The sequence below is a fragment of the Gracilinanus agilis genome, chromosome 1 (genome assembly GCF_016433145.1).
Source record: "Gracilinanus agilis isolate LMUSP501 chromosome 1, AgileGrace, whole genome shotgun sequence".
NCBI classification, from domain to species: Eukaryota; Metazoa; Chordata; class Mammalia; order Didelphimorphia; family Didelphidae; genus Gracilinanus; species Gracilinanus agilis.
The window spans coordinates 271090231-271105305 of NC_058130.1; the positions used below are offsets into that span (position 1 = coordinate 271090231).

Sequence of the window (15075 nt, forward strand, 5' to 3'; positions counted from 1 at the left end):
GGAGAATTTTCTGAGTGATGACAGTAGTGGGAGAGCCTAGAAGTAGCAAAGGGGAACAACACAGAAAGTGACACAGGGACAAAGAGACAGATACACACACACTGAAAGAGACACAGGGAGGGTAAGCTTCTGGATAAGACAGGAAAGAATAGAATCAAGGGAATGGATACAGGGATTATATTTGACAAATATTAAGAGTCTCAAACTGGGGTAGGCAGCACACTTTTACTACAAGCCCCAAATGTCAATCTGCTAGCTGCAGGTTGTAGTACACCGTAGTTCTGGTAGGTAGGTTCATTAACAAATAAATCTTAAGGGATATGAACAAATGCTTCTTAAAAAAAATGCTGAACAATTAAAAATCATATGAAAGAATGGTTCAAGTAATTAATAGTAATAGTTCAAATAATTAAAGAACAAATGCTTCTTAAAAGAATGTTAACAATTAAAAAACAAATGAAAGAATGGTTCAAGTAATTAATAGTAAAAGTAATAGTAAGAAAAATGAAAAGTCAAACCAACTCTGAGATTCCATTTTACCCTCAAAAATCTGGTAAAGATATAAAAAGATTGGAAGAGTCAATGTGGAACAGTTGTGAAAAGATGGGCATACCATTGTACAATGAAGCAGGAAAGTGGACCTACCATTCTGGAAAGCAAGTTGGAACCAAGGGAAAAAAGTAACCAAAATGTCCATACTATTTGACCCAGAAATCTGAGTGCCTGGCATAGGATTTCAAGGCAGTCAATGACAAAAAGAAAGCCCAGGACACATCAAAATACCTACAGCAGAATTCTTTGTAGTGGCAAAGAATTGGAAACAAACAATAGATGCCTGTGCCTTGGGAATGACTTAATAAGTTGTAATATATTAGTATGATAGAATATTATTGTGCTTTAAGAAATGATGAATAGGATAATTACAGAGAAGCATGAGAAGACAAGACAACTATGCAAAACAGAACCAAGAAAGTAGTATATATTATAATACTACATGCAATATAAATTGAAAAATCAATTATAAGAAGACAATTGAAATGAATGTTACAAAATTATAATAACCAAGAGATATAATGCATGGATGTGAGTATATGTCAGACATTTTTGTTTTGGGTTTGCTAGATTATTTTCTCCCTCTGTTTTTAAAAATCTTTGTACAGGAATCCATATTTGGGAGGGAAGGAGAAAGAAATGGGAAATATAGATAATATAAAAACAAAAGGTATTACTTAAAAAAGAAAACAATGATGTATAATTTTAGGTATGTTACAAATAAAAAATTCTATGTTGGATTAGAGCTGTGATCCATATAATCCTCCTCAGTTCTGCCTGGTAGAAGCCTTTCCTAGACTTAGCTAAAATATTTCCTTCTAGATAAGTCCTTTCCTGATTTCCCCAAATACCAGAGCTACTGTACCACATTACTTTGCTGTACCCCTTAATTACTTTGTATTTATGATACAACTATCTATTCTGTACATATTTATATATGTTGTCTTTTCCAATGATGTAAGCTCCATAAGACGAGAGGAATTGGGAAGACCTGGTTTCAAATCTGGTCTCAGGCACTTTCTAGCAGTGTGACCCTAGGTAAGTTTTACCCAGTTGCCTGGCTGTTGACATTCTTTTGGTTTCTAGGACAGAGAAGGTGAGGTTTAAAGAAAGAAAAAGAAAAAGAGCAGGAGTTGTTTCATTTTTGTCTTGGTATCCTTAGTACCCAGCCATGCCTGTTATATAATAATTGCATAATAAATACTTGTTGACTCATTATTTGACCTCTGATTTGGGCTCACGTTATCTTTGGGTCCCTCAATGGATGGGGAGCATAGTAATGCCTTTCCATGAGGCCCTTCCCTCTAAAGGTCAGAAAATATATTCTGACATGTCTTCAGAATCCAGCTAAAGTACCATCTCCTCCATAAAAGCTTTCCCAAGAACTCAAAGGGCAGTAAACAATTATCCTTTCTATTACTATGGTCACACTTAGCATATGCTACCTTGTATTGTTATTTATCTTTTTAAGTCTCTGTCCTGTCTCCTCAGAACAGTCAAGTTCCTGACAGCAGAGATTATCTCTTACACAGCTGGTCACCACTACTCCTCATACAATGTCCTCACTGTGGTAAGCATTCAGTACACATTCCAGCTGATGATAAAGAATGGCTCTGACTCAAGCATCTATGAGTTTATCTAACCCTTTCCTGAACCTATCTATATCAGCAACTGCATAACCAGATGTTAACTACTCACTATTTAAAGTTATATGGTCTTTTTTGTGGGTTTTAAATATACTTCCTTCAAGTTTCAAGGGATTGGGAGAGAACAGGTCAGTGTTCACCTAATTGGATTTCCTTCAGAGTTTTAGGATTCATTTATCCAATAAATGCTTATTTGTGCTATAATATGCAAGTGGCACATTACTAAAAAAAAAGGTCATAAAATTTCAGAGTGAGATGAGACCCTGGTCAAATATCTATCCAATCCCTTCATTTAATAGAGGGGAAAACTGATGAAGGGAGTATCAGAGCTGTGAATGCAATTGCCCAAGGTCATAAAGCTACTGAGTGATTGAACAAAGAATGAATTGAAAAAAATAAGAGTCCCTTTCTCTAGGAGCTGACAATTTCATTATGAAAATATTTATCAGTCATATACCATACATGTCTCAGAATATATAGATGGGAAAGGCCTAATCTTTTTAAAGTCTATCTTCAAGGAAGTCACTTCATTGTTTTAGTCATCTTCATTACTCATGGGAGTCAAAATCCCCTGCCCCTTACATTTCTCAGGCATTGTACCTTTTTAGTTTAAGAGCAGGATTAGACTTGGTAATCTCTGCTTTTTCTGAAATAAATCCTCATGTTTTTCTTCACAAGTAGTATCAGCCACTTTAAAGATAATTTTCCTTTAGATGTCATATCACTACTGACCTGATACCAAATTGTGTTTAATCCCTAGAGAGACTCTACTCATAACTAGTGTTGTGCCCTAGGAAGAAAGGTCCCAGAAAAAGTGAGAGCTCAGTAAGGTCTTTCCTTTTCTAATAACCACAGCTCTCTATTCCACCTTACCTTGGTATTACCCTTTCCATCTATATATTAACAAGAAACAGATCCATTTACTAAGATAAGATAAAGATGGGCACCTGACCTAGGCATAAAGCAGGGGTCGGTAATGTATGGCTCTCGAGCCATATCTGGCTCTTTTGAGGGCCAGATATGGCTCTTTCTGCAGGAGCCATAAAGTCAATTTTTTTTCAGGTGCTGTTACAGGAGCGTGCACTGTGAGCACTGTACAGCTCTCACAAAATTACATTTTAAAAAATGTGGCGTTTATGGCTCTCACGGCCAAAAAGGTTGCTGACCCCTGGCATAAAGGGAGATATCATGAGCAAATCAGAAGAACAGGGAACATATTAACTATCAGACTTATGGACAGGGGAAGAATTCATAAATAAACAAGAGTTAGAAAGCATTGTGAGATGTAAAATGGATAATTTTTATCACATTAAATTTAAAAAGTTTTGTACAAATAAAACTAATGTAGCCGAGATTAGAAGGAAAGTAGAAATTGACAGTTTCTTGGATAGAGGTCCCATCTCTCAAATATATAGAGAACCATATCAAATTTATAAGAACACAAGCCATTCCCCAACTGATAGTCAAAATATGTGAACAGCCTATTTTAGATAAAGAAATCAAGGCTATAAATAAGTATATGAAAAATGCTCTAAATCAGTGATGGGCAAACTACAGCCTGCGGGCCAGATGCAGCCCCCTGAAATGTTCTATCTGGCCAGGCAACATTATTCCTAATCTGACGAATACAATGAGTAGGATACAATACAATGAAACTTTGAAAGAATTGCCTTAGAAACAGCCTGACAGAAAAGCATTTCCTTTCCTTTGGCCCCCTCTTTAAAAAGTTTGCCCATCACTGCTCTAAACCATTACTAATAAGAGAAATACAAATCAAAACAATCCTAAGATATCATCTCATACCTATCAGATTGGCTAAAATGATAAAAGAGCAAAGTGGCAAAGGTGGAAATGTGGAAATTTTTGGAGAAAATGTGGAAAAATAGGGACACTAGTACACTGTTGGTGGAATTGTGAACTTATTCAGCCAATATGGAAAGCAATTTGGAATCATGCCCAAAGTTATAAAACTGTATACCCTCATACCCAGCAATACCACTGTTGGCTCTATTTCCCAAGGTGATCCAGGAAGAGAGAAAATAACTTACATGTTCTAAAATATTTATAGCATCTCCCTTTGTGTTGAAAAAGAACTGGAAATTGAGGGGATACCTATCAATTGAAGAATGACCGAACAAGTTGTGGCATATATATGATTGTGATGGAATACTCCAGTGTCAAAAAAATGGTGAACAGGTTAGTTTTAAAAAAATCATGAAAGGCCTACATGAAATCATGAAAAATAAAATGAAAAGAACAAGAGAACTTCATAGGCAGCTAAAGAATAAATGTTTGAAGAATAACTTGTGGCTTTCTTCCAAAGAAAGAACTATTAAATAAGAACACAGAAAACCTAGTGTGTATATGTACATTTTTTTGGTCAAGTAATACACCTTTCTAGTGTGGGAAGGGGTGGGAGTGTGGGAGATACTTGGAAATTTTAATGTAACCAACAAACAAATAAATTAATTTAAAAAAACAGATCATATGCTTTTTTTTTTTTTAACCCTTACCTTCCATCTTAGAATCAATACTATGTATTGGTTCCAAGGCAGAAGAGCAGTAAGGGCTAGGCAATGGGGGTTAAGTGACTTGCCCAGAGTCACAAAGCTAGGAAGTATCTGAGGCCAGATATGAACCTAGGACCTCCAGTTTCTATCTCAATCCACTGAGCCACCCAGCTCCCCCCAGATCATATACTTTTGACTTTCTATGGACATATTGGGAAAAATTTCCAGTATGAGTTCCTTATGAAGATGAAAAATATTGTGTTTTGTTTGGGAAACAACACTTTAAGAGAGATCCTGGTATTTTCATAGGACAGTGAGAGGATTGAAAATTATGACTTTGCAGTAATAGCTGAAGGAACTACACAAGTTAATTCTTAAGAGTATGGGGGAAATGTAATTGAAAGGCTACCATAAAAAAGAGAAAACCAAAGTTATTCTCTATAAGAAAGGAAAATTTGAAAAAAAATCTTTCATCAAACATTGTGAATAAAAGTTTGACAATTTAATGTATGAATAACAAATTTATCAAAGTAATATGCCATCTAATAAGAGGGCAAATAATATGAACTAGCAATTCTCTTTCTCTTCTTTTTTTAACTTCTAGCACAATACGTAAAAAAAAACACAAAAAAAACCCCATTTATTTATTTTAGAATATTTTCCCATGGTTACATGATTCATGTTCTTTCCCTCCCCAAGCCAATGAGCAATTCCACTGGGTTATACATGTATCATTGATGAACTGACAATTCTTAAAAGACACAAACTATCACAGGGATAACTTTTCAAAATCTCTAATAACCAGAGAAATACAAACTAAAATAACTCATATTCCACCTGACGCCTACCAAATTGGCAAAGATAAGAGAAGGTTATAAAATTTTTGGAAATGACTTTTGATAAAGAATGTGGAATTATCCAATAAGTGTTATGATAGTGCACATCTTGTTTGACCTAGTACTATATCCTAAGAAGATTACTGACAAGAAAAAAGACTGATAAAAATTCCTAAGCACACTTTTTGTAATAGCAAAAACTGGAGACAAGCCAAGTATATCCTTCAATTAGAGAATAACTGAGTAAATTATAGCAGGTGAAAATAAAATATTATTGTTCCTTGAACACGACAAATCACTAAGTATTTTCATTGACGGTCTCCTCTAGTGCCTAGAATTTTTTCCTCCTCACCTCTCTGCCTTCTGGCTTTTCTGGCTTCCTTCAAATCCCAGATAAAGTCCCATCTATTGCAAGAAGCCTTTCTTAGTTCTCCTTAATCTTAGTGCTTTCTCTTTAAGATTATCTCCAACTTATCCTGTATCTGTCTTATTTATTAGGCTGGGAAGCAGAGATTGTCTTTGTATCCTCAGAGCAATTCCTCCACCATTTTACTCTTTGGATATGTCTTTATCATCATCTTACTCACAGAAAAAGTTCATCACCAGAAAACTTATCTTCTAGGGGATCCCATCAACTTGGGCACCCATACCCCATCAGTATCCTCTGCTCCTCTGATTGGAGTAAAAAATGTCTTCCAAAGCTTCTATTTAATTTAAAGAAGGCCCATAATCTAGTCATTTTCCATCAGCTACACTCTTTAGATTCAGCTCCACTTATCCTCAGACCCTTGCACTGGGTATTGCCCTTTCTCATCCCTTCTATCCATCCCACTTCCTTTTATGTAGTCTTCTCCATTAGATTGTAAACTCCTTGAAGGCAAGGCTTGTTCTTCCTTTTCTTATTTCTTATTTGTATCTCTAGCACATAGTAGTTGTTTAAAAAATGCTTGCTTGCTGATTGAGTCTAAGTCACCTGATGTGTTAATAAAGTTTGGTCTAGAATGTCTCTAGTGTACTCTGTTCCGTGTACTCTGGTACAAATCTCATAATTTGTATTTATAATTTGTTTTCATAATATTTCATAATTTTCATAATATTCATGATACCCTGTGACAAAGGTCTAGATAACATTTATAAAGGCAAGATTAAGAAGATTAGGAAAACCCTATTGTTGCTCTATGATCTGATTTCAGATATAATATTTGGGGCTCAACATGGTCTCAACTGCATGGCATTGTTCATATTAAGGCATGGCTCCTCACTTTTTTTCCCCTTTTTTGAAGAGGAATTATTTTTCATTTTCCTTTACCCTTGAGGGTCAACAGGGTGACAAAAGTAGGAGGATTGTTTTTAGGGGAGACCATTCCTTGAACAGAGTAGGGGAAGAGGCTCTTCGTCCCTGAAACCTACTATTTCAGGAGGATCCTGATACAACTTAGATATAGAGAATTGATGTGGGGGTTTGAGGAGGGTTCTAGTGGGCATCAACTTGATTGGTAATTTACTAAGGCACTATGCCTATCTTGATCTACTGGTTGAGAACCCATTTAAGAAATTAAGAACAGTTGCAAAAATACACTTTTAAATTTTGTTTTACTTGGCTTGGCTTAAAATAATTTTTATTTGGAGACAGTTATATATTTCCTCTCTTTGTCTTTCCAAGCTTCCCACCAAAAAAGTGAATGGGGGGGGGAGGAGTTCTGTATCATAGACACCATTGTATATGGAGATCTCATTTCTCTGACATCTTTGGGAAACAAACTGATATAAATATAAATGTCTTTTCCAGGTAACTAAAATTGAATTTTCATTGTTGTTTTTTTTTATGAGCAGGATGCAATGTATTTTATTTTATTTTTAAACTTTTTCCTATGGTTACATGATTCTTGTTGTCTCTCTCCCCTCCCAGAGTTGCAAAGCAATTTCACTGGATTTTACATATATTATTTACTCAAACCCTATAAAATGGAATATTCCTAAGGGTTCAAGTATTTACTAATAAGCAAAAACATACTTTTGTGAGAAATTCTAAAAAAACAAAAATCTTAGAAATCTAAAGGCCATTTTTCCTATAGATAATGGAAAAACATGACAAGCACTTCACAATTGGTCCCACTTTACCTTGCTCATCCAGAGATGAACAAACCTAAAATAGAAAATGAGCATAGTCTACCTGAATCAAAGCCAGTACTTTGTCCTGGACGATAGTAGGAGGATTATTCTTAGGGGAGATAATTTTCACAAGGACACCATCTATGAAATCACGGTTTGCCACAAGGATGTGAAATCGATGGCCACAGTTCTTGACGCAAGTCTCCAACACCTAATTTGGAAAAGAAAAGAGGCTATCACTATTGGAGCAAATACCTGGGGACACATCTTTTGCTCCACTAAATCCTATGACCCCACAAAATAATCAGGAAAGTAGTTGATAATTTAAATATCAGTTTTGCATAAAAAGGAACTGGTATTTTAACAAGATCGGAATGACTGACTGCTCCTTGAAAAATGAGCATTTTAACTCTTCTCTCTGGGTTTACCCAATAAGATACTAGCTGTCACAAGGAAAGGACTCTGAGACACCTTGCATTAATTCTTGTAGGTGAAAGAGCATACACACAACTGCAACAGGAGCTAACATTTTTAAAATTAAAAATGTTAAAATTAATTTAAGTTTTGAGTCTCAAATTCTTTCCCTCCTTTCCCTACCCATTGAGAAGTCAAACAATATGATACTCATTATACATGCGATATCATGCAAAATATTTGTTAGCCATGTAAAAAAAAGCAACAAAAATAAAGTGAAAAATATTCTTCCATATGCACTCAGAGTTCATCAGTTCTCTCTCTAAAGGCATATAGTAATTGTCTTGGATCACTGTGCTAATCGGTGTAAAGTTTTTCACAGGTGATTATTATTGCAATATTGATGTTACTATATACAGTGTTCTCCTGCTCATGTTCACTTCACTCTGCATCATCACTTCATATAAATCTTCCCAGTTTTTTCTGAAACCATTCCCCTCATCACTTCCTGAAACTAATACTACTAAATATTCAATATTTACCTTAGACAAACTGTACATTTTAGAAAGAGCTGACAGCCAGCATGAAGGTGTGAGATAGTCCCAACACCATTTTTTTTTTCAGGTAGAGAACTTGAGGTTTACCTAAACACTAGTACTACTGGGGACCTGGTATGATACAATTCTGAAAGGCTCTCAAATTTGGAAATTTTGGAAAATTGGAAAAGGAGGAAAAATTTGTTCCTTGAAGTATTCTCAACTACATACTAAAAGGGTTTTTTCCATTTCAGAAACTGGGTAAAGTTAAAGGGTCCTGATATAATTTAATTACTATATTTTATTCTTCCCTTTTTTCACTTTAAAATCATTTATTGATAACTTTTGTTTTTATATCATAGAGATTTTCAATCCCTCCCCATCCTAGATTCCCTTATGACAAAGAAAAACAATAAAGCAAACACATCCAAAACACTGACCATCTGATAATATATACAATAGTCTGTCCTGGTGGTCTCTCTCTCCTCTCTATTATGGCAGGTAGGGTGGGGTACTTGTTTTATTTTCCATTCTCTGAGAACTGGCTTTCTAAAATTACTTAAAGTTTGATTTTTTTCAGTAGATTTTCAACGACACTGCTGTAGTTGTTGTATAAATTATTCTTTTGATTCTGCTTTTTACCCCTCTGCTCAATTCAAAGCAAATGGGAAGATATGTGTTAATTACACATATTCATCACTTTTTACTACACAATTTTCTATTACATTTCTATAATACAGGATTTTTATTTGTCCTAAAATAATTCACTTTTAACTTAATAGCATAGTACCTTATGTAAATAAATCAATAAAACTAACCAATAATATGATGTAGAGGAGTAATGCCTTAAATAAGGATGCTGCTAATCTTAATTCCAAATATAAAAAGCACATTAACATGACCCAAACCTGTTTTCTCAGGCTTATCCTAAATTGGGTACTTCTTTTTTCCATGGCATGTGTATGTTTTTTAGAACCAGATTTCTTTTTAATACAGTATAGCTTTAAATTCTACAATTCTACTGTTAGCTTTCCATTTAGAACTTGGAAAATCTGGCTTGTGTATTCTGTTGTGGAAAAGTTTTTGAAGGTTTAATTGCTTCAGAAGTCTAATTTTCAAAGGAATATTGAAAAAGGCTGGAAGCCATTTGCTTTCACAAGTCAGTTAATTTGCGTAACTGAAGATGACTGAAAATCAACCAATATCATCAGTTTTAAGATAGGTACATTTCCATAAATTTTTTAAATTAAACCTGACAAACTTCTCATACCTGGACACCTCACACTTAGGTGTAGGGAAAGAGAAAGGGTGACAGAAAGTTCCAAAGTCAGTTTATATAGGTCTGTTTGGATCACAGACACCATGGTGCTCAGTGCCCCTAAGTCCAAAGCCAATTCAATTTGAAATTGAATGGTGACCGCTAGGGTAAACCAAATCTATAGCTACCCTGAGAGAGATAAGAGAAAGATTTTGCTTGTATTTGTATATGACGCTTAGCACAATGTCCAATACGTAAAAAGCCTTAATAAAAAACTCACTTGCTCAACTCACTCATCTTTCTTTTTTCTTTTCTTTTGTCTTCCTTTCCTCCCTCCCTGCCCCTTCCTCTCTAGATGAAATATTACTGGAACTAATATGTCTTTTCCATGTGATACAAATACACTGGACTGTTTGCAGGAAAGAGCCAATCAAGAGTCCGCAATGAACCAGAAGTCTAGTTCACTCCCAGACTCCTTCATCGTGTTTGCTGGCTGACCCTGATGAGCTGCCCATCACAAACCCTACTTGTGGTCAAACTACCTGAAACATCCTGACTACCAAACATCCTGAAACATCCTACTTCTGTATTTATTCTACCTGTCCTTGGAAGAGACTGCCCATTCTCCTACTGCCAACCCTTCCCCAAACCACCTCTGGTGGGTTACAAGCAAAAATTATCCCTACCCTTCTTGGACTATGGCATCCATGTTTACCTCTTTCTCTTTTAATAATTAATCTTTTTAACTCAACCAGGACTCCTCATATTTGAGAGATGGACTTTTTCAAGGTTGACATTATCTATGTCTGTCTGTCTGTCTATGTGGGGCATCTCTCCAAGTTGGCAGTGATCATTTAACTAGCCAAACACTAGAAGAATAGGATCCTGTCTGATTTTACATATACTTCGATGTCCTTAAAATATATCCTGATGGAATTTTTTTTGTCATAAGTCCTTCGGAATTGTCCTAAATCTATTCCTGAGGGACTTAGGAGAAAGGATGCTATCCACATTGAGAGAAAGAACTGTGGGACTGGAAACTCAGAAGAAAAAACTGACATCACTTATCATTTGTTTATATAGGTATATGATTTGGGGTTTTGGCTTTAAAAGATTGCTTTATGGTAAAAATGAACAATGTGGAAATAGGTACCAAATGATAACATTTGTACAACCCAGTGGAATAGCTTGTCAGCTCTGGGAGGGGGAGGAAAGGAGTGAGGGAAAGAAAATGAATCATTTAAACATGGAAAAATATTTTTAAAATAATAAAAGAAAAATTTTAAAAGAAATAAAAAATAGATCCTGAAGCAATGAGCTAGAAATTTTCTTCAAGTCTTATTAGGTCAGAGTAGGCTTAAGAGCAACAATGTATGACAACACTTATATCTGAGAACCAGAAAGTAAGCAAAAAACATTGAGGAGCCAAAGGAGAGAACCCAAAATTCATGCCCTCTTCTCAAAAGATAGCCTCCCAGGTTTTCTTTCAGTGCTTATTTATTCTTAATTTTGATACAATTTTACAAGTTTTGTTTTCTGGTTTCTCAGCTCAAGTGGGGTCGGAGGCAGGGCTACCACTAAATACACCAAAAGAATTGATAACTAACATTGAGGAAAGAGACGGAAAAACTATAAAAAGTAGGCAGAAGCATTAGAGAAATAACAGTTTGAAGCCATTTAGGGAAGAGGAAAATGATGCTATACACATCAATAGAAGGGCATCATTACACTGAAGCACCCACAGCCCAGTAATTTTTTCACTGGTATGGAAGAGTTTATTTCCTGATGACGTCAGATAAATGGAATGTTACTGTAATGGAATATTTTAGACTGGGCTATTTTGTCTCAGTGAATGTTACACATAACCCGGCCAAAATGTGAAAAGAAGAATTTTCTTTAACTTCTTATCCAATCTCAATCTATTTGTTTTGGTTTGGTTTTTAAACCCTTACCTTTCATCTTAGAATCAATACTATGTATTGGTTCAAAGGCAGAGGAGTGGTAAGGGCTAAGAAATGGGGGTTAAGTGACTTGCCCAGAGTCATACAGCTAGGAAGTATCTGAGTGAATCCAGGACCTCCCATCCCTAGGCCTGGCTCTCAGTCCACTATCCAATAAGCCACCCAGCTGCCCCCTCTCAATCTACTTGTAAGGAAAATACACAAAGGTCTAGTTTTTCACTTCAGGCCAAAGGAAAGTTTCTCTGATGATAAAGGTAACACTTTAAAACAAAATAGAATAAAAGATTCACTGTCTCAAATCTATATGCTGATTTATCATCATTTATTACATGAATTGACTATGACCTAGATTTCTATACATGTTTTTTCAAATAGCAATCACAAACATATGGCCTGGTTTCCAGGTTCTCTCATTTAAATAATTGTTGTTTTAAGGCAGTTATGGGCAAACTATTCTCCACAGGCCAGACAGTAGTTTGCCCATCACTGCCTTAAGCAATTCTCTAATCACTATGCCCCCACATTCAGATGTAGTGATTAGGGAATTGCTTAAGGCATTGATGGGCAAACTACCGCCTGGATCTGGCCCACATGGAATAGTTTGCCCATCACTGCATTAAGGGAAAGCGAAATTTAATCTACTGCTTTCTAAAGATACCTATAAGGAAGATAGTTAAGCAAGAGAAATAATGCTTTGAATTATAGGTACCATACTCTATGTTTATAAAACTTTTTTTAAAATAAATTTTCACGTCTTGCATAGCAAACAGGGCAGGTATTATTGTCTTCATTTTAGAAAGGACATTAAGGTCTTATGTGGGTAAGTGACCCACTAGAGCTCTCACAGCTAGCTAGCAGCTGAGCACCAACCAGAACCCAGGTTTTCAGATTCTCAGCTTTATGTTCCTCTCATGAAACCACACTGTCTTCATTTTTTATCTAAACAATACTTTACAAACAAGGATTAACTTAATATTTCAGAGAAGGAAATGAAAAGATGGAAACTTTCAAGAGCACATAATAAATCACATAGTAAGGATTCAAAACCAAGAAATCTTGACTTTATACTAGGGGCCACAGGTGGTGGTGGTGGTGGGGAGAAGGGAACAAAGGTATTTTGTTTTCATAGGTTTATTTTGCATTCTGCTACTTTTCTGAAGTTACTGTCTCAAGTAGTTTCTTTGTTGATTCCCTAGGAATTTCTAAATAAGCTATCATGTCACTAGTAAATTGGGATAATGTTCTTTCTTTGTCTTTAATTTAATTATCTTTAATTTCTTAATTTCTTTCTCTTTTCTTATAGCTATTGGTAGCACATTGGTTTCTAATATGTCTCCACTGCATATAACACTAATTTTTATTTTTAGATTTTAAAAAAAACCTATTTTCAGAAAGATTATTCTATGGTTATGCTTTATAGGATTTTTAGAATAAATGAATGTTGTACTTTGTCAAGATTTTTTCTGTATCTACTGTTTCAATTACATGGGCTTAGATATTTTTATTTTTAAAATAATTATGTGAATTGCTTTTCAAATGTTGAATCATTCTTGTGTACTGGTATAAATGCAACCTAATCACAGTGAATGTTGTTTTTTTAAGTAAGTTTCTATCTACAGTCTTTTTTGCTATAATTTTATTTAAATTTTTGAATTAATTAATTATGTTGGTCTAAAGTTCTCTTTCTTTGCTTTATCCTTCCCTTCATTTTGTTATAAAAGAAGTCTGGTAGAGTATTTTCCCAATTTTGAGAATAATTTGCGTAGCATAGATATTAATGTTGTTTAAAAGTTTGATAGAATTTTGCCTATAAATCCATCAGGATCAAGGTTCCTGTATACCTATTTCAATTTCATTTTCAGTTGGATTATTTAAGATGTCTATTTGGCATTCTGTGAATTTGGGTATTTGACTTGATACAAGGCAAAGTAAATAAGATGAGTTCTTTTCTTAAAATGTAGTACTTCATATGTTTTTATTATGAATTTAATCATCAACAAATACAAATGCCTTCAATACATAAAGAACAGAAGGAAAAAAACCTATATGAAACTGTGATCTTCTATTCCTTTCTTTTACAAGAAGCTTTCACATACCTTTGAAGAATGATACTCACCGTTAATGCCAACATCACTTCTCTGTAGTTTTTGTTCCCATTGAGTCTCTTTTTCAGGGCCCGTATGGCATCTTTAGGACTAAAATGAAATATATGTTCAAAACCATTGAAGATTCTACAGGTTAAATTTGAAAATATAAAATCATTCAATATGTTCCTAAGGAACTATTGTAGAAACAGTTTTCACATTTATTATCAAATGTTATGCTGTGAAGCAGGCCAGAGCTGGTTCCTGACATCTAATGCGGACACACTTATGTAGATAAACATGAACACTTAAAAGCTGAGGCGAAGGTATCACAGGACTTGAAAAGGATAAATAACAAAAAAGAAGAATGCTGTATCTGCAGATCAGTCAGTGAGTCTTACTTGAATTATGGGCAAAATTCTAAAACATATTTTCTTTAAAAGAATTGCTCATGAACATTTACAAAAGGAAATGGTGATCACCAAAAGCCAGCGTGGTTTTATCAGGAATTGGTCGTGCCAGAGTGGCCCCGCTTCCTTTTCTGACAGGGTAAAAAGGCTGGCAGATTAGGTGGATGCCACAGACACAAAATATCAAGGTTTTAGCAGTTTTTGACAAAGTCTCTCATATATCCTTTTGAACAAGTTAGAGGAAAATAGGTTAGGCCTGGTTAGATAGAAAAATATGAAGCTGATCTGAAAAAGACTGCAAGCTCAACGAAGTACTTATATAATATAGCACTGAAAACTAATAGGATTTAAAGCTGTAATGACAGCAAGAGTGTCCTCCAGGCCTATAAGTATGAGAATGACATTGTACTACATTGTACTGCCTTCACTAGGCACGTCAGCAATAATGTGCTTAGTCTTGGTCACTGCATTTTAGGACACCAATAAGCTCAGGATCATTGGAAAAGGGTGGACAAGATGGCAAAAGGTACTGAGATCACATCTACATGGTAGGAGAAACAAGGAAGTCAAAAGATGGGCAAGTCTTTCACCATCATCAAGGATGGTTAGAGGGCTAGAGTTTAAACAACAATTTGATGGATCAGTGGAACAAATAACTCAGAAGAATGTGGTCAAGAGGGGCTGATGGAGAGCTCTTTCTGGTCACAGAGCTACCTTGGTTTGGGGAGCTCAGAAGAATGACTTTTGTAAATCCAA

The 15075-nt window shown here is 35.2% G+C and overlaps 1 protein-coding gene across 1 annotated transcript in view; it reads right to left on the reverse strand.

The window, feature by feature from the left end:
- TOM1L2 (target of myb1 like 2 membrane trafficking protein) overlaps positions 1-15075 on the reverse strand; it is a 173115-nt gene that overhangs the window by 86569 nt on the left and 71471 nt on the right. Inside the window, exons 3-4 of the mRNA XM_044679918.1 lie at positions 13942-14020; positions 7718-7867 (exon numbers count right to left, since the gene is read on the reverse strand). Of these exons, the coding sequence (XP_044535853.1) occupies positions 7718-7867; positions 13942-14020 (229 nt within the window). The remainder of the gene's footprint in view (positions 1-7717; positions 7868-13941; positions 14021-15075) is intronic.